Source organism: Dreissena polymorpha, chromosome 1 (assembly GCF_020536995.1).
Source record: "Dreissena polymorpha isolate Duluth1 chromosome 1, UMN_Dpol_1.0, whole genome shotgun sequence".
NCBI classification, from domain to species: Eukaryota; Metazoa; Mollusca; class Bivalvia; order Myida; family Dreissenidae; genus Dreissena; species Dreissena polymorpha.
In genome coordinates this window covers 42,876,132-42,897,256 of record NC_068355.1, presented here as the reverse complement: position 1 = coordinate 42,897,256, position 21,125 = coordinate 42,876,132, and the positions used below count along the sequence as shown (strand labels likewise).

The 21,125-nt window shown below is 35.5% G+C and overlaps 2 protein-coding genes and 1 long non-coding RNA gene across 3 annotated transcripts; 2 read left to right on the top strand and 1 right to left on the bottom strand.

Annotated features, from left to right (window-relative positions):
- Positions 1-527: 527 nt before the first annotated feature.
- On the bottom strand, positions 528-3,972 carry LOC127870358 (trichohyalin-like). The gene is made up of 2 exons (XM_052413006.1): positions 3,968-3,972; positions 528-3,285 (listed from the first exon to the last, which is right to left on the bottom strand). Exons 1-2 carry the CDS (start codon positions 3,970-3,972, stop codon positions 1,245-1,247), a joined length of 2,046 nt encoding a protein of 681 aa, XP_052268966.1. The 3' UTR covers positions 528-1,244.
- Positions 3,973-7,978: 4,006 nt separating this feature from the next.
- LOC127878242 (uncharacterized) lies at positions 7,979-9,795 on the top strand. Its single transcript, XM_052424765.1, has 3 exons — positions 7,979-8,470; positions 8,808-8,965; positions 9,393-9,795. Exons 1-3 carry the CDS (start codon positions 8,125-8,127, stop codon positions 9,579-9,581), a joined length of 693 nt encoding a protein of 230 aa, XP_052280725.1. The 5' UTR covers positions 7,979-8,124; the 3' UTR covers positions 9,582-9,795.
- A 214-nt stretch (positions 9,796-10,009) lies between these two features.
- On the top strand, positions 10,010-17,781 carry LOC127878235 (uncharacterized). The gene is made up of 5 exons (XR_008048789.1): positions 10,010-10,158; positions 12,073-12,192; positions 13,158-13,289; positions 13,619-13,744; positions 15,056-17,781. It is a non-coding gene; the product is annotated as an uncharacterized LOC127878235 (long non-coding RNA).
- The last annotated feature ends 3,344 nt before the right edge of the window (positions 17,782-21,125 follow it).

Genomic DNA, 21,125 nt, shown 5'->3' with positions numbered 1-21,125 from the left:
ATGGTCGAGCCCGTCGGATGAATGAATTAAGAGAATATCAGACGCACATGAGTAACACAATGCTTATGTATTTGACACAACTTCCTGCCGGAGATGAGCGACCTCCTAAGTTTGGCAATGGTTATGGAAACAGAGAAGTGTTTATGCGCAAAAATCAAAAACAATTAAGAGAAAATATGAGTCGCATTCTGAGAAAACTGGGTTTAATGCATGTGCGTAAAGTGTCATCCCAGATTAGCCTGTGCAGTCCGCACAGGCTAATCAGGGACGACACTTTCCGCTTTTATGGTATTTTTAGTTTCAAGGAAGTCCCTACTTACCGAATCAAGTTAAAGCGGAAAGTGTCGCCCCTGATTAGCCTGTGCGGACTGCACAGGCTAATCTGGGATGACACTTGACGCCCATGCATTATGACCAGTTTTCTCAGAACAAGGCTCATATGTTCTGACACAACAGCAACGTGAGGCAAGCATAATAATTGAATTTAAGGACGATGTAAAAATGATCAAATATGTATGCGTTTTTATTGAAGATATTCTTTTAAATGTTATTCGAGCCAAATCGAATTCATAAAGACTTCAATCAGTTCAAAATTCATTCTACAGGAAGAAAATGTTTATTTATTTGATTAACCAAATACAGAGTTCAAACAGCTATATACTATGTGTATATTTGTACGTAAATACTTAATTAGCGCGGTATGTATTTAATTAATGGTGCTACAATATGCAAATATAAATGAATTGTTCATGTGGCTAACTGGGTGTACGTCTGTAACAATTCGAAAATTGGTACGTTACACTACCAACGTCTACAATGGCTATGATTCTCACAAATGAATCAAATCAAAGGAAACAAATAGTTGCGTGTAGAGCCAATTGTTAAAATCGGAAAACAATTTTCTTTGAGCAATTATTAAGGTGCTATTTAAAAAGCTTGAGGTAGTTCACAGACCACCTCTAAGAATGTACGGAACAACTTCGGCAAGTGATATTTTACTTTTGTGCCTTTGCTCAGTTAAATAGAAGTTATGTAAAAATTATTGGAAAAATGAATGTGTATAATTGCTTATTGCTACACTTTGCCAAACTTGGTACATACAAAACACACCATATCATATTGTACACATAATATTATACTTCAAAGTACGGTAAGTTACTATTATGTCTTCTAAAACAAATGCGTTACGCACACTAGTTAGCATTCTATTCAGTCACGTTGTTGCTCTTTCCGCTTAAGTTTTGCTATAATGTACTTTGATTTACAAAGCGCACAGCGTTCTTAAATGGCCGCCAGAAGTTGACGGGTTTCACCTTTTTCGGTGGAACGTAGAGTGTTGGATTGTGAACACCCCGATGGCCGATCTTATCTTCGTTGACGCCTTTCAGGTACTTGTCGTTAGAATTGTGAAGATACCTAGGCGGAGGGACTTTGCGTTTCGGTTTTTCTTTCCGTCGATCGTTTGTATTCGGACTTCTTTGCGGCGACCCTACATCGAAATAGCCATCATCATCCAGTTCCACTTTGTCTGGTTTATCGTCTTTGTTTTCGTGTAGATCCGCAAGCCGCTGCTGGCGTTGTCTCTCTCGATCCTCCCTCTCACGTTTTCTCTCATCAGCACGTTCTTGGGCAAGTTGCAGTTGTCGCTGTCGATATTGTTCACGTTCCTTTTCTTTCTCCTCTAGACGTCGTAATCGCTCTTCGTGCTCCTGTCTCTCCTTTTCGATGTTTTTCTTTCTTTGTAATTCTTTCTCGCGCTCCTGATTTTCTTTCTCTTTTCGCTTCTCTTCTTCTCTTTCTCTCGCCTTTTCTACTTGTGCCATCCGTTGCTTTTCTCTCTCGTGAAATTCATGTTCTTTATTGGTTTGGTCACGTTCATTCTGTAATCTAGCAAGTTCCAATTGCTGTTGGTGCTGAATTTCCCTCTCTTTTGCCCTTCGTCTTTGTTCGTCTTCTTCCTTCTTTAGTTGTTCGTTTTCTTCTTCTTTTATTCGTTTCTGCTCATCTTCCAAACGTTTTCTATCGCGCTCCTCTTTTTCTTTTCTGCGTAGTTCGTTTTCGCGTTCAGCTCTTTCCACGTTTTCTTTTTCCATTCTGTCCAATTCTTCTTGGTATTCTTTCTCATTTGCATCAACGGGTGTAGCGTATCTTGTCTGCAGCGTTTCGACCTTCTTAGCCGTAGCTTTTTGCTTTGAATCTTTTTCCTTGGGATATTCTTTTGTTTTATCTTTACTGATTTCTGGTTTTGAGGCTAGTGCCTTGCGTTTTGTATCCTTTAATTCAGATTTAGAGGGCTGATTTCCTTTATAAATGCCAAAAGAATTGTCGTATAATTCAGGTTGCTGAGTATACACATGCTGAGTTTGCTCTACTTTATTTACAGGTTTCCGCCTTCCTTTTGTGGTTCCACAGCAACACGCACAACAACCAGGATTCGCTTCGTCGTCATCATCATCTTTACTATTAACGTCTTCCGCTTCTTTACTTCTACTTTGTTTCGGTGACTCGGAACGAACTCGATCTGTTTTACCTTTGCGCGATGGCTCGTCACGTTTACTAACGCCGGCATAATCCTTTACTTCATAATTTTTGTTATGAAACGCAAAGGCGCCATGTTCATAGCGTTGGTTGTGAATCACGTCGTCTCTCCGGCGTCGTCGTGTTCCTTTGGTTGACATACAAAGTCCAGCGCAACATCCCGTCTTCTTATTTTGTTCGTCCTCATCATCAGTACCAACCGAAGATGAATCTCGCGACGACTTTCTCCGAGGCGATTCGTCACGCTTGTTTTCTTGTGAGTCGAACCCTTTTCGAACTAGGAAGTCTTTGTTGCTCACACCAGCGTAATCACGAACGGGATACTGCTCATATTGATACGCATGGTTACCATGTTCGTATTGTTTGTAAATGATAACATCTTGTTTTCCTCTACTCCTCTTTCCCCGAGTTGTCCAACAACAACCTCTACAGCAGTCCTCGTCGTCCGTTCTGTTCCCATGACTCTCAGACGCCGTGTGTGTCTCACGCCGTTCTTCATCCCGCCTCGTAATGCCATCAGGCGATGTCTCTTTCTGGCGTGTTTCCGGGTGCGTCTTTCGAGAATGCATAAAACAGCATGCACAGCAACCAGTCCCGGACGATTTACCGTCATCATTGGATTTGTAGTGTTTGCTTCTAGGCGAGGCGCTTCGAGATCTACGTCGGCTCCCGCCTCTCTCCACGTCGTTCTCACTTCTCTCCACGTCGTTCTCACTTCTTTGCCTTCGATGTCTTCTCTTTCCACAACTAAAATAAATGGAAAAAAGTTGTATTTGTTATCATATTATAGAAATCGTTATCACGCTGAAAACAATGGTCGTCTACTCGTATGTTTACATCACGTGAACGCATTCACAATTTTCGTCGTCATATAAGTTTTATCCGGTACAGAGTTCAGGGCGAATTTTCTTGTTAACATGTAAATTTCATTATACATAGTAGTTATCTCACCTACCATGATTTGCAGCATCTACAGAAATAGCAGCACAGGAATAGCAGCAGCAGCAACAACAGCAGCAGTAAGAGGATGATGAGTGCAATCACCACCCAGAAAACAACTGCAATGACAGTCAGTTAAGGAAATATCAGGTTTTTTTAGATTTATAGTTGGCATACTATTCGGGTTTATTGCTATAGAGCGGATGAAAGACGTTTAAGAATGCTATAACACGCTCCAACAATTTGGAAACGTCCATATAATTTTGTCCAATAATTTGTAAAACATATCAATACATATTGTTATATAATTCGATCATACTTCTCCTTAATCGTTTAACACGGTTAAAATGTTTGAAAAGAATACAAAATCATCGGTGGAATGTTTAATAAAGCTCTAAGGTACATTTTACGAAAATGTCATTGAACTATAAAAGAAATGTTCACGAACTTTTCGTTGTTCTGCTATATTCACACCGAGGGACCGTATCACCCCATTTTCCGGCGCTGCAGGTCTGAGTGGCAGAGTCAACGAGCGCGTAGAACCGGAAGCATTTGTACGTTAACGTCGTCCATTGTTTCCAGACATTGGGGGTGTTTTCTGTGACGTTGTGAAGGGAGGAAAATGACACGTAGCCATTCTCAATGGCTGGAGGACCCGTAGTGCAGGCCATAGTGGACCGGAACTGCAACAAATGAAACATTGTGTCGCCGGATATACGGTACCTGCATTCGACCCATTACGCTTCTCTCTGTCCATCAAATGGTGCACTGAGAGTACCGGAAAAATAACTCGTGGGTATCGAACGATTGAAACTTTCTTGCACGCAATTGTAAGGTGATATTATAGTTAAAACAAGAGCTTACATGAGTTATCAGTAGAAAAGATTCACAAGGCTTTATTCAAAACAGTTAAGATACCATTATACATTTAAGAGTGCGCGACGAACATAATGTAGTGAAATCCTCAAGTTTGACATTTCATGTTTCTAAATACTAATAATGGTGCGATAAACGGTGGTTTAACATATTTATTTTATTATTTTAAGATTGCCGTTAATTTCTTCTGAAGTTAAAAAGGAGAGTTTAATAAAAGTGAGTATATCTGTTTGGATGCGTGCAGAATATCTAACGATTAACCTGATTGCGACTTTTCTTGAAATTATATTCAAGTTCCCTTACAAACTCGTATACAAATACGAATACCTAGTTTTCCCGAACAAAATCCATCGCAAGGAAAAGCAACAGCACTATAATATATGATTGGCTAAAGTTTTGAACATACATATAAATGCATGTAATGCTTCTTTTAAATAGAACGGCCCACTACTTGTAGTAAAGTCGAGGCTTTAATCCGCAAGTTATATAACGCAGTTCGCCATGGCCGGATAATTTTATGACGAACGAATCAAACGAGGATCGAATCATTTGCATAACGTCATAGATACTTTCAAATAAACAATAATATTTATGAACAGATCAAACCTGTTTTAGTTCGATGTTTTGGCAAGAACAGTTGTTTACGTGGTTATATTTGGACTTGCCGGTCTATGTGTGCAGCTAGCGCATCTCGCGAAAAGCGGAACGAATTTAAGTACATGTACACTATTCTATGGACTCTGGATTCAGTATATTATACTATTTTGAAAGATGCATTGAGATTATATTTGCGACTTTTAATAAACATCGTTGCAGACACGTGCAGTATTGAAAATTTATATTGTCGGAAGATACACGGTCATTCCAATAACTACACCAGAAAAATTCACCAAATATATACAAAGTCAAACTCAATTAGCTTTACCAGCAGGAGGAAACTCGCCGTTCAAAGCACAATTTTGTGGGAAACAATATTATTGAATTCAAAGTATCGTTAAAAAATGAGCACATATGTGTAATCGCCTTGAACATGTATTTAAAAAAGCGTTTGAGACACAGGCATGTTCATCTTAGATTCTAAGACTTTCACTGGTATACAAAATCTTCGGTCTTTACAAAAACAGGCTTTCAGTTGAAAAAAAAGCTCTTGAAATCAAGACAATCAATAAAACTATCTTGAAATCAAGACACTGACGACGACGTCCGACGATAAGAAATGGCTTTCCTTTTTTTCTTTGAAAAGTCGAGCTAAAATTGCTTACTAGTAATTTACGAGTTTTTACAATAGAGCGTTGGAAGAAGAATTAACGTGCTTTACTTTATTTCAATAACTGTATTCATTTTTTCTGATATCTTTCAAATGTTCTCGATGTTAAGAATTAATTGATCATTTCTTTGTTCTTTTAAAACATCCGATCCAATCGTAACTTAAAAGTTTTTTGTACATATTTGGTGCCATGTCAGTTGTGTACTTTCCCTTTGCAGTGATAATATTGATGGTTAAGTGTGCGGTTTGACATGACTTCGCGCTGATTCAAATCCCCAGCATTTTCACGCTGATTCAAATCCCCAGCATTGACCCGGGCTTTAACCATTTGTCATGAATATTTATGTATTCTATTTATGCGTGGTCCGGTAATAGCAATTGGTCGCTTGTCTTAAATAAAATACTATCGATATGAACAAACAAAATCTGCTCATAATGCTTATGGAGTTTCCATATTTGGATATAATGAGGCAATTACTTAAACTGATTAAAACCCGCCTTTAACAGCGTATATAATTTATGCAAACATGGATCCACATTCGATTTTGGTTGATAAAAATCACTAAAATTTGAACTACAACTCGATCAACCGAAAATCATCATCTGAAAAACATTCCACATGTCGATCATGGCAAGTGGTAATTTAAACTGCGCTGTGATTTGTTAAAGGAAAAAAACGATTCAGTCACCTCCTACCAACGCTGTAAATATTTTGGATGGCAATTTTGTTAATATTAATCGCGCGCGCGAACGATACTTTCTTAGGCCAAATCAGAACAAAGTTCCGCTTCCGGTTTACCGATCGACCCTTTCTTCTTATCTGGCCGACCCGACTTCTGATTGGTCAATATTAAAACAAAATCGTTTTCGCATCAAACTGGGGCATTGTCTTGCAGTTAGTACATATATTACACGCCTATAACCTTGATCGACTTTCGAAAGCCTATGTTTGTCGATCAGTTTTAATAAAGTTTTTCTAATTTATTGACTCATCTTGATTTTATATACGATCTGCATTTAGGCACATAAATGGAACAGAAAACATCCTTCCATCACTTAAGCGCTTTCCCCGAAGTACTTGCCCTTGTTTGTTTGCGAGTAGCCTCGAAATATCGTATATAAAGCTGATTTAACCACGGATAAAGTTTTTTTTTAATCGACGAGTTCATACTCATGCTTTAGAACTTAGTAGTACTTATTGTGTGTATCTCTCAGATGAAAGTTACATGATGTTGCTTGGATTTGTTTTAGTATATATAAGGTCCAAAACTCTCAGCCCGTCAGACCGTTAAATAACTAAGGTATTTTGGTAAACGCGTGTTACGACTATTATATATTTATTTATGAGTCAATATCGTTTAAATGGAGATCGTTTTAATGGAGATGTCATCTTCTTGCTAACACATGTACGGCGTGACGATCAATATTATGTCGATAGGAGCGCATCTATGTCAACTTTTCCATTGACATTCGATTAAATGACAAGCTTGGTCGCTCGCATGTTTTCAAACAGAATTGATAAAGCAGAAGATAGCGATAGCCTAATCCGGTAAAGTAATAAAACTGTTTACCGACAGATGGATCCACAACAAACGCCGTGAAACTCTTGCACATTAACGAGTTTTACGTGCTGAAAAGGAAACAAACGGCGCGTTCATTTGAAAAATTCTGGGCCTAGAATCGCATTTGCGTGTTTCAAACGCTTTCAGTAAGACATAGTGTGTAATGCTTACATTCGATGCTTTGGTGTATGGTGGTCTCTTTTTTCCCCAACTCATCTAGCAATACCCTAAATACGTGCATTGAACATGGCAGGATCCCTGCTGTTATGAAAACGACATTGGAGTAATGCAAGGACGAGTAGGAAAACGTTGATCCGACACCGATCGATCAACATGGCAACAAGAAATATGACTGCTAAAAGTCAAAAATATATAGAAATCAAGTAATAATTCAGTCCTAAAGCGTGTTGCAAAAATAACACAATTTAAAATGATTGACAATATTTGAAAGATCTGCAGCAAAAATAAATGGTTTGTTGGTATATCGGAAACGAGAATATTCATATCATGCCCAATGGTACTCGAGTTCTTATTGTATGTATTGCATGTTTTGAAATACCAATACATATTTAAGGACAAGAAAAAGCAACGTGTTTTAAATCCAAATTAACCTAAACGTTTACTTTGTTTACGAATGACTTGGTATGATTGCTTAAAGTGCATGAAATATGTTAGGTATACATTGGTTCAAGTGTTCTAGATCATCTTATCGAAAATGACAGGTGCTGCGCGAAAGGGAGACGAAAAACAATGAGCATCACCACATGTCCGCGAAATGACAGGAATATATTTAGAACATCAACTCTTATTAACAGATAACGATGGTATTTAATCGATCTGTAGATTTTCAGAAGCCAAAGCACCAGGCCTGACATAAACATTTGGGCGTTTATTTCAAGTTTAAGACGTGACAGCTCATTTTCCATACCGCACCATTTCAATATGATAGGATACGTCTTTTTATTGGCGATATGCCTCGTAGCGACGCCGACGTCAGGTACCATGACGTTAAACTGCCAGAAAGCGTTCCCTACGTCAACGCTAACCAAGAACTACAATGAGACGATTGCGCACGCCATTCACTCCATGACGGTCGCCGGTCTGCGCGTCTTCAGTTCCAAGGCGTCGGCGAACAACTTCGTGCCGACTGTGAACCAGGATCTCAGCCAAGAGCAGACAGTGCTCGACCACGCCCCAGAGCATGCCCTGGGGCACGACTTCAGCACGCTGACAATGAACATAATTGACAATATACTGTCAACTCTCGGGAACTCTATGGATGGTCTAGGTAGGATTATGATTCTTAACTCACGCAAGTTTTACACATAAGCATACGTCTATTCTACCCAACGATTGAAAATTATTTGGTTTACTGTTTACGTGTTTGCTTCTTTTATGCTTTACGGATCAAACACACGGCTTTGCGGTGAGTAAACGATATAAAGTGCATCACACCGTTGAAAACTTCTGCGCGCTTCCGGTTTTCAACAATGTTTGAATATGCCTTATTTTATCCAATAAGGTGTTATTTCGTTAATTAGGTAATAAAATGGGTCTATCACGTCGACAACAAGCGATTACATCCGTAAAATGACATAAATCCATTTCATACCTCTTATCAATAGGTTCTCACTGGTCGCCGGTGGAGCGTGTCGCGCACGTGTTCCACATGTGGGACCTCTGGTACCGCATCAAGGAGAGCGCCTGGCCGCGCGTGCAGAAGACCCCGCCCACGGACGAGATGTGCACGTGCCTTGCCTCCGTCGAGTTCAACGGAATTAAAGTAACATGAGAAGTCTTAATGCATGTTCTTTTTTCTTTTAAATGCATGAAAACGATATATACTCTGAGCATGTTTTTAAAAGACGGTCACAATTCGCATGAATTTATGATGGATCCGTACACATTGTTACTTATATAGCATTTCGTTCTAATTATTAAATTAAATACAAATAAAATGAATTCATGACTCCGACTCCTTTTTGCTAAAATTAGGGAATACGGCGAAAGAAAGTAAATTTAACGTTCGTACAACTCAGCTTTCTCTATCATATACTGGATTAATATAAGCCGGCTTCTTACAAAACAAGCTTAAACTAATTATAAGCTATCTGAAAAGCATCGATCGCGTTTCGGTAGGAAGAACTTTTTTTAACATAATCTATTCCGCTTTATTCATAAATATAAATACTTATTTCTTTAAATTTCAGGACGCCGTTCAATGGGTAGCAAACCACTACAAAACCGGAACTCCCATAACGCTTCTTAACCGACCGATCCCGAAACTGACGGACGCGGCCGCCTGGGGCGTTTGGAAACAACGTCTGCTGCACTACTACACACCGGAAGCGCTCCAGGACGCCGCCATGTACCTCCATTGCGTCTCGCAGTTCTGGTAGTAACAACGCAGTCGATGTAAACGCGCTTTTCTACATGGATCCGGACATTGTTTGATTACTGTTTCCTTTGTACCTTTGTGTTTGTAGACATTTAGGCGTTTCTGACTAGATTTGTGTCATTTTCATAGACGTTATAAACTTTAATATATATTGAATATATAAAATTCGGATGGAATATTTTGTAATAATTATTATTAATAAATATATTCGGGTATATGTGCATGACGACAAACGCATTTGTGAAGAAAAGCTTTATTCAAGTCTTGTATAGTGGTGTATAACCAACTTCCAAATTAGTGGTGTGTAACCTTAGAAATTGTGATGCATCGGTGAGTGTTCGTCGAGTCAGTATCGTATGGGCAATTTGGCAACGATGTAAGGAAACAAAAAAATTGCCGTAAAGAGACTGATACCGAAAGTTGGTCGTAGTCTTCAAGATGGCGTCTGTAAATCTCCACGCAAGAAATCGCAACGAAGACAAAATAATGTTATTTTATTGTTTTGACGATGCAAAAGCTTACATAAAAAGAAATGAAATTGATACGAATAACCTACATAAAAAACTTTGGTAATTCAGGTAAATTCATTTTATTATTTTGTTCATATATCTAAACGTAATGATTTCTGTTTAAATGAAAGAAGCATAAATTAATTATTCTTCAAAGTTTAATTGATTGTTGTGGTTGTAACCAGCTGGCGTTTGGAAGAAACTCAAACATATTTTAATGAAAAGAGAAAAGAGAGACATGTTAATCTTTAAAAAATAGTTGGTTTGAAAGAAACACATTTAGCTTTCCTTTTTGTTTTCCTTACAATATTGACACTGGGACCATTGACACGACCGTTTTGTAGACCTTCATCGAGTCAGTATTGTAAGGATAATTTGGCAACATGGTTAGGAAACAAAAATTTTGCTGTAAAGAAACTGCTACCGCATGTTTGTCAAAGTTTTCAAGATGTCGTCTGCCAATCTTCACACGAGAAATCGCAATGAAGACAAGATACTTTTATTTAATTGTTTTAATGATGCAAAAGCACAAATTTAAAAACATGAATTTGATAGTATAATCGTTAAATAATCGGTTATAGAACCAAAAAATTCGGCATTTCCATTTTTGTTTTCCTTACAATATTGACACTACCGTTTTGTAGACCTTGACTAGAGTGAATATTATTAATGAAATTGTTGTCAAATATTATCAATTATAAGTTGAAGAGAAAAACAATTACCTTCCATTATTGTCATTTTGAATACATTGAATCGAGCTCTGATTATTTAACAAATTATCATTCCAGTGCTTTTTAAATAAACAGGGTAAACTTCTAATGGAAAATAACGGTATCAACTGTTACTGTTAGCAATTCAGCATACATTGTTCTGCATGCACTTATTTTCATTTATTTATTATTAAGTAAAAGCAGTGCAATCTGTAAATACTGTTCTGGATGCATGGATATTTATACCCAGGTGATGATAGCCATGTATTCACAGCCATGGCAACACAGGGGCATTAAGCAGTGTTTTCTCAGTATTTGATTACTATGTCACTTGAATTTGTACCAAAAAACGTATGTCCTTCAAGATGAGCCATGTTAGAGCAAAATATTTAAACAATTGTGAAGTTTATTTTTTTTATGTTATTATTTTTTATTCACCATTTACTAAATTAATACTAAATTAACACTGGCACCTATAAATTCTGCCACACTCATATATTTCTTAAATGATGAAATGTTTGCAATACACTATGGTTTTAATTATTTTTATACAATAAGTTTGTAAAGACGTTATCAAATCTATTTAGCTTTTATGTGGCCTGAATATTTATCACAACGGGTAAGTAGAAAAAAGCATGCCTCACAGATAGCGTTTTACTTGCATTAATATTTTGACTTAAAAAAATGAAAGAATTTTTCCCCAATTGATAAAGTATTGTTCATTCCCATATCCTGTCACAAAATTCCTTAATAATTGTCTTTCAAAAATCAAAAAAGTTTTAAAATGAAGACTTATGAAGGTGAAAACATTTGTACTTTCTCTTTTTTTAAGAACAATGTGATTCTATGTACCTTTATCAACTATTGTAATGCCCCCAGTTCGAATGATCGGGGGTATATTGTTTTTGGCCTGTCTGTCTGTCATTCTGTCCCAAAACTTTAACCTTGGTAACCTTGCGATAACTTTTGAAATATTAACTTTTGAAATATTGAACATAGCAACTTGATATTTGGCATGCACGTGTATCTCGTGGAGCTGCACATTTTGAGTGGTGAAAGGTCAAGGTCATCCTTCAAGGTCTAAGGTAAAACAAAAATCAAAGCGGCGCAATAGGGGGCATTGTGTTTCTGACAAACACATCTCTTGTTCCTATTAAATGAATGAATTCATGATATGGATTTTTTTGTTTAATTTCAATTTTTTGTGTTTTTTAAATAAAGTGTATACATAAGCAGAAAATAAAAAAAAATATGTTTTGATGAATAATTTCAGTTTTTACTTCATCCTCCCATAAGGTTTGTTGGGTCCATGTATGTGAGCCTTGGACATCAGGTTCTGAAATGCCACCATGTTACAGACAAGAATAAGAAGACAAAACTGGAAAAGGAAAAGGTATTGGACAGAAAAATGGTAACCTTCCCCTCCATGCTTGTCATTGATTTTTAGCTCGGCTGTTTTCGAAGAAAACCCGAGGTATTGTCATAGCCAGCTTGTCGTGTCCGTCGTTGTGTCATTTGCCGTCCGTGTCATGCTAAAACCTTAACATTTTGTCATTGGCTCTAAAATCAAAGTGCTTCAACCTACAACTTTGAAACTTCATATGTAGCTGCACCTTGACGAGTTCTACATGTCACACGCATTTTTGGGTTACTAGGTCAAAGGTCAAGGTCACTGTGACCTCTTAAAAAAAACAAAAAAAATCTGACAAGCTTTCATGTATTCAAAACTGCAACCGCAGCCGAGCGTGGCACCTTTAATGCGGTGCTCTTGTTAGCTTACCTGAGCACCTTGTTAGTATGCAGAATCTTTATTTTCATAAACAATACAATAGCAATGTCTCATATAAATCAGTCTTTACTGAATTGGAAAGCATTGTATTTAATAACCATTTTGTTAAAAAATAGGATCCAGATGAATCAGCTAAATGTACAAGAATCTTTTATATATAAACTTTGAAACATCAATGTAGCGCATCCTGTAAGCCATTTAATGCAAAAATAAACAATGTACATGTAATGATGGACACAGGATTTTAAAAATGTTCTTAAAATGGTGATGATTTCAGTGCAAAACGAAAAATTTTGTTCTTATTGTCTTGATGAATGCTCAGATAAAAATATAAGATTTATTTCTTTGGACTTGGTAAAATGCCAACATTGATCAGATCATTCCATGAAGAGTAAAATGTTTACCCTTTTGTTTTATACTGACTAATATTATGATGAAATTAGACTTACAGTATCTGTTCTTAAACAAATTTGGTCCAAATAGTTGTCAAAACTCAACACTGTGTGATATCAGATAAAATATGCATTTTCATGTACATAAAGTTGTAAAGATATTAACATACTTTTCAGACAAAGACAGTTAGCAGTGAGCAACATTCATATGCTAAATAGAAAACAAGGCATGCAGTGCAGCTCTCCAAAAAATTGGACTGTCCTGCTTCTATCATTCTGAAGGAAGTGTTGATATTCACCCCTGAAGAGGTTGGATGTGTTGTTTTTCTTTTATTTAATTTACCCACAAGCAGGGCAATTACTGTACATTACTTTGTTTTATTGCAATCATAACACTTAAGAAACCTTACTATTGCACCAATGCTCAAAATCCACTGGTTATATCATCAATTTCTTCTGATTCATACAAAATGTACATTTGTATTGTGTTTGCCTCATTTTTATTGTTTTTACCTCTGTAAAAGTGTGATAAGCAAAATATGATGACAATTAAATTAAACATCTTCATCCAATCATTTTTTGCTGTTGTTGGTTTTAAGCACTGTTTAGGTTGTCAAAATTATGTCATTTAATACAAGGGTTCATCAAGCGAGCTGGACAAAAAAATGGCTGCTTCTAATGTGAGGAGTGATCTGAGTAAAGGCATCAAGAAGATAATGGTGGTGTTTCCTAACATCGAACACAAGTACCATACAAGTGGGGAGGTACTGATATGTAAAGTAACACTCTGTAAAGTTAAATTTCTGTTGATTCATTTGCTGTAACATGTGATCAAAATTGTCAACAGTTGCCCCATCATGGGGATTTCTTGTTTACCTGGCACGTAATAATTAAAAAATGTAAAAATCTTTTGAATTTGATTTTTTGCCAATGTTTGAAACCAAATCTAAAGACTTTGCTTAATAGCTATTTTTACCAGTGTTAACTAAAAGATGAATAGGATTACGCAGAATATTTAAAAATGTCATCAGACTGCTCCAGCTTTAAACCTAATTTGTTTGGCAGCACTCTGTACCTTTACATTATCCTAGATCTTTCCTTAAAAGATGATGTGTATAATAAAATAACTTACAATTAATTTTCTCTAAATGCTTGAGTTTTGATAGTTGTTATTTGACATCAAATAATAAAACTAAAGATTGTTAAAAGCATGCTCCTGGAATCGAAGGTAGCCACATGCCAGTGGTCGAATGATTTATATGGACTTTTATTAAAAATGACTGTTTAAAGACTTTCTTAAGAAGTCAAAGTTTTGCAATAATTAAGATAATAATAACGAAATAATGAGTAAAAGAAGGACATAAAGATTATGCCCTAGTTTCAATTATAATTTCTTTATTATTCCCTGCCGAAAGGCATAGGTATATTGAACTTGCAGTTGTCATTCTGTTTGTGTGTGTGTATGTCCATCTTCGCAATCAGCATATTGCAATATGTCAACTAGTAAATTACCTAGGTTGATGAAATTTGGTATGTTGAAAGAGGGACAAAAAGTTGAATGTACAATTTCCTTCATTTTTTTTGCCTCCTGCGCAAATTATTGTTGCTGAGTTTAAAGAAATGATTGGAAACTAAAAGCGTGCTGACTCAAAAAGTACGTAAGCAGAGTTGATAAAGTTTGGAGGGCATAAATGGCCATATTGGGAATATGCACTTCATGTCAGTTTCTTTAATATGGTTCAAATTGCTGATTGCTATGGTTATATAAATACAATGCAGCAAATATCCACTAGGGGGCTGCTGTTTTGTCTGTTAACAAGCTCTTGTTAATGTAAGATTCAAATTTTACTGATTATCTTAACTAATCAACAACAACGCACTCTGGGGTCACACTGTCTGTCAGACACTGAGACATCTACATCTTTTCATTTGACACCTCTTTATAATAATGTATTTATATTAGCTTGAAGATCTGTATTAAAATGCAGATGATCGTACATTGGGGTGATAATGTTTGCAAAGTGCATGTTTATATTAATTGCTGCTATTTAAATTTCTTATTGAATCTTCAACAGAACGCTGGGCTGTTGCAACGTATCGACAGTGATGTTGCCTCAAGAATTAAAGAACTTGTGGTGGAAGAGGGCGTTGCAAATGTTGAAGAAATGCAACGCCATCTGACCTCATTTGTTATGAAGAATGTCACACCTGCTCCATCAAGAACTAAAAGGAGATTTGCCCCTACAAAAAAGTGATCAGATATCACATGAATAAGGCAGCAAAGAAGGGTTGTGATAGCAATGATGACCAACACAACTTAGTTCAGCTTGTGAGTGTGCTTAGTGTGTAATTAACAATTACTTCAATACAGATATATATTTATCACATGCCATACCCTGCTTCCCCTTGTAATATAACCATTACGAATATTTTTATCTTACACATGTGTAATATACTTTTTAAGGATTTTCATTGGCTTATTTTCGTTTGATTGACCAATCGCATTTTGTTATGTTGCTGAAATAACATTGCAATGTCAAATGACGTCACGAAATGTAAACAACATTTCGGATTTATCATTAAGTTTGGGAAAATATTTTAATAATTTTTTGTGTCCGGAGCCATATCTTGGAAGAACTTTGGCGGATTTCATTGAAACTTGGTATGAGTATAAATATGGATAAGAGGATGATACATAACATTTGACAGAGTTATACATCTCATTAAGCGAAATTTAAGAAATTGTGTTATTATATTTTCATATATTACTTTTCGGCCTAAGATGCTAAGGTCATACATTGTTTTGTAAACGAAACATGCGACATAATTTTCCTTTATCGTTTACATTTGTTGTAAATAGTGAGCATATTAAAATTCTGATGTCTGATATTAATTTGCCTCTTGTGAATAGATTTGTACCATTGTTTTGTTAAATGGACCTTTTCACGTTTTGGTTAATTGACGAAATTGTTTTTTTTTCAGATTTCAAAATTTTCGTTGTAGTTTTATTTTTGCGAGGAATCGGTAATACTGAACATTTACTAAGCTCTACAGTATTACAGTATTTGCATATTTTGATGATTTAAACACATTAAAAATTTAAAGCATTACGAAGGAATAATTTGGCGAGTTCTGTTGTTATCATTATATTTTGTGACAGTACGATGATTGCTGATATAAATCATAACATAAACATATTACTTACTATACGATCACAGATGGGCGAGTTGTTTAAGTTCTAGTCTTTTACTCAAATGGTCAGTTGTTTAAGACTAGTTAAGGATAACTTTTTTATCTTTGATTTTATTCTTGTTCAATTATTGAGCTATTTAATTCCGATGTAAATATTTATTTTTTTACATTATTTTATTTATTTCATCATTTTTATTTTTAAAACTTCAACACATGCCAAAATCCGTGAAAATATCCATATACAGGTATGCGTTTATAATTGTTGGCATCATTTACATCAATTTCTTTAAACTATGACGTTTTCCCTTCGCACCAAGACAAGAATATTAATTGATTAAACCAATGGTTATTGTTTGCTTTTGAATGTCTTACTAGAGGTTGTTGCTTTCCCGGGATTTTATTATTGTTTTGTTAATTTATTAATTTTCCAACGTTTAGAAATGTCATGTTTTGCTAACATTTATAAATGTATTTATACTTTTATTCGCACTTTGATCGTAGTACTTTCATGTTTGGCTTTCTTTCACATCGAACGAGTGTTTATTTTTTTATATAAATATCATCTACGGTTGAGTGGTTCGATTTAACTTCTTTAATTTAAGACGCATTCTGCCGAATACACCAAAAATATCGGGTTTGATGAACCTTATATATTTAATGTTGTGCCTTTCTTTTATTAATACGCTCTCCTTTTCTATATTTTGTAATTCGTCTGCAAAACAAAAGCGTTCATATTTGCACTCTTTTATTGCTAGTTTATATTTTTTCTTGATTAAAAATCAATGCATTTTTTAGCATTTGCGTATAACCATAGTTTATTCGATGTTATGGTATGATTTTCTTGAAACCAGATGGTTTGCCACAGACGTGAATGGCAGAAATGTATAGATTGTGTGTAAACCATTTCACCATTTCTCCCATTTCACCTTGAATCGGTAAATATTAAAGATGAAGTTCGTGTAAATAATGCGTTGTTAAAACGTCAATTTTATCTGCATTTTAGGAGACATATGATGTTAACTGTGTATAGTTGTGAAATTAACCATATTCGTCGTTATCGCATTAGTTATGGCGACACTCTTCAAAGATGATCTTAAAAAGACTTAAAGTTGTAATTATTGTTTATTTGTAACCTTTAAAGTCTAGTCCGGGTTTTCGCAACAAATAAATTTAACCAAACATAGGACTGCACTCAACAGCACTTATGTGGCCAAGGATGGTTAAATCTCATAGATGTGTGTTCATATTGAAATACCATATAAAGTTGTATATGTTTATGTATGCATGCATGTATGTATGTATGTATGTAATGATATACATATTAGATATATTTAGTCTTATAGCCTAACAATTGATCCATATGCATCACGCACATTTACCAATAAGGTGTACTCCTTTTTATCATGTTAATGCATTAATTAAAAAAGTTGCAATATTATATGAAATCATGTATTCCCTTCATAAACATACCATGTAAACCAGTTCATAACAATATCGTCCATTCTTTATCTTCTACCATCACTTATAAATAAATTGTATAATCCATATATAATGTAAGCTATGAGCTTGTATAAGCTTTGTTGCTGAATAAATGTTGTTCTTGTTCTAAGCATTTTTGTTTGTAACAATTTTTGTCTTAAAACGGAAGATATGACATTATCAGAGAACATAAAGTCATTGACAATAACAATCCATCAATTATAAGGTAATTACAATGTATAACTTCTAAAATGTAATATAGACCGTATAACCCTTTCTCCCATAAGAAGCAAAGTGAAAATTGATTTTGCAACCAGCATAAACCCAGAAAAAGCAACTCGCAGTCTGTTAAGGTTTTATGCTGTTTGTTACTCATCAGTACATAAGGATTGGAAATGAAGCATTTAAAACTTGAATATGTTAAGAAAGGACTTATTTAATTTAATTTTCTAAAGGGCTTTAAATGCATCAAAGTACATTTGTGAGAGGTAAAGGGATAAGCACATGAGATTGTTTGTCCTTCATTTATAAAACCCGATGTATAAGCACGATGTGATCGTTGTCTAGACGCATACCAATATGGGTTCATGTGTTCCTCAACGCTATTAAATCCGTAAAATAACATGTGCATATTCTATGGACACAGATAAACAGAAGTGGATCAGTTTCTTCATGCAATTGATACCGTATAAAGAAACTGAATTTATTCACTCGATGCTGATTGATTGGGTTTTATTAGGCCATACGATGCAGATTTATTGGGTTTTATTACACTATAATGCAATTAAGACCATATATTCGCATGTGAACGTTAACTGGGCGCAGATAAATAGGCATCCATCCCTGGTTTCACCCGAATTGTACCGTATAAGCACGAAGTGGACGTTGTCTGGATGCTTTTTTGGAGGGGGTGGGGGTATTAATTATACAATGGTAAAAAAATATAAAAAATAAAACACGCGGAGATTTCATGCACGTACATCAATCTAATTAACTTAGTTATTTGATGCAATTAATAGCATTAAAGCACACTCAACAGAAGGCCCCCCCCCTCTCCCGGAAGCCCCACGATTAGTGATTTTGAAGGCTTTGTCAACCACTTTTCGGACATGTCACGCCTTATTTACTTTCATCAAAGTACCTTCTTATAATGCCAAAAATATGCATAGTTTATACGCCGGGCGACACAGAGTATAAAGTTAAAACATTTTAGCGATTGTCTGTGATTAGTGGGCAATTTTGAGTACGAAGAAGAAGATAAAAATGAGTTTACATAGGTGATTTAGATCTAGCTAAGTGTGAAACATCAAATGATTTGACTTTACTTTGAAGATTTTAGGGGGGGGGGGGGGCGTACGCCGCGTCCGCTCCCCTCCATTGGAGCCGCCTATGCTTAATGTGTTGACTCTCGAATCGGGTTGATAGGGCTCTAAATGCTCTATAATGCGCGTGCGACCGTATGTAAATGTTACTGGGCCCAGATTACCGTTAAACCATCATTTTTAAACACGAATATAACCGTTTACGCGGGATATAAAAAAAACGTTGTCTGGACGCAGAATAATCGGCGCTCATTAGTTCCCAAACGCTATTACACTCGTATTCGCGCAGATAGTCCATAGATAGAAGTCGATGAGTTATCCCATGCATATCCCAATCTCACTCAATTTTTGGACGCATATATTTATAGGGTTCAACTATGTGATAATGGACGTATATGAGCGCATGTAATGTAAACTGAGCACAGATCATTAGGGACCAATAATTTATAAACCCGATTTTAACGTACATTATAAGCACGATGCGAACGTTATCTGGATAAAGATTTATAGGTGCCCATTACTTCACCAACGCTATAACACCCGTATAAAAACTTGCGAAGAGACGCAGAGACGCTGGTTAATAGAAGATACAGGATCTTCACTATAAATCTGTATTCTGAACTCCTAATAGTGTGCCTGTCTGTATCTAATGATGTTTGCAGAACTCCACATGATGTGCAAGTGAGCATCTAAAGCATCAAATTTGTTCACGCAGACAAATAGGGCTTTATAACTCTCGTAATTCATACTAGCCGATCCGCAAAATAAACACCTCGCTCACGTAGTGCACAATCAGCACTATAATTCTGTATTCCAAATTTAATATGTTTATTCACAATATTTTCACTATAAATAGAGATATAACTACTTATAATTATCAAAGTAACAAATTTTATTTAATACTTTTAAAATCGAATGAAAATAGAAGGAAAAAATCATTGTCGTAAATGTTGCTGCAAAGGCGTTGTTATGGCACGCCTGAACCACAAAAAAGAGAAAAACTAAGTTTAAGTAACTTAAACTTAGTTTTTCACTACTTAAACTCAATTTAAGTAACTTAATTCGAATTAACGCTACTAAATGCATTAAGTAGTTAAGAAGAGTTATTTTCTATTTATGTGAGAAAAATGAATTAAGCAGAGAAAAACTTAGTTTAACTCGTTAAGTGCGCCCGAACAACAAAAATTGATTTTAATTACCGTTAAGTTACTTAAATTGCATTTAACGCTGCTTAAAATTAATTTAAGTGCTTTCGCATCGTTAATTGTATTTAATTATTACTTAAGTAATAAAATTTTTACTTAAGTTGAATTATTAATTATCGTTAAGTCAAAACTCGCGTCCGAAAATAAGCATATGAAACAAGCGTTTTGATTGGTTGTCAGGTTTGTTAATAAATTCAGGCTTAGGTCTTCCGGATCATTAACTGACCAATCAAAACAATTCGACTTTACAACTTAAGTAAAATTCCTTACTAAAGTTGAATTCGTGTAACTAAAAACATATTTTAAGTAGAAAAACCTATTTTAACGCAACTTAATTGAAAATAGTACAATTGATAGAGAAAATCCTTGTTAAGTTGAATTAATTCAACTTAAGTAAGAAAATTACCATTAAGCACCGTTAATGCATTTTCGGTGTTTTAATTAGCGTTAACGCCGCGGGAACCACAAAAACTACTTAAATTCATTTTAAGCAGCGTTAATTCGAATTAAGTAACTTAAATTGAATTTAAGTAGAGAAAAACCTAGTTTAAGTAACTTAAACTTAGTTTTTCTCATTTTTGTGGTTCAGGCGTGCCATACGTTGTATTTCCATATTTTTTTGCCAAATAGTTTTCCTTCCAAAACTGACACGACCGTGAGTGTTTCCCCGGTTTTTTCACTGTAAAAAATCGCGGTCCACGCATATCACTAAAACTATCAAAATATCAGTCTTTATAGCCCCACGGTGTAAGTTTGATGTATTTTCCTGCTTTGTAATTTGTTAGCATTCATTTGTTTAAAGATTTAATTAGCTACTTTTAGTATAGTCAATATAAATTGACGCCATAGTCTTTTGATGATTCATGCTTTGGCAGACTCTTATTCTGAACGCGAATTATTACAGCTACTTTTAGTACAACCCCGTTTTGTTGGTTTTTCGAATTGAT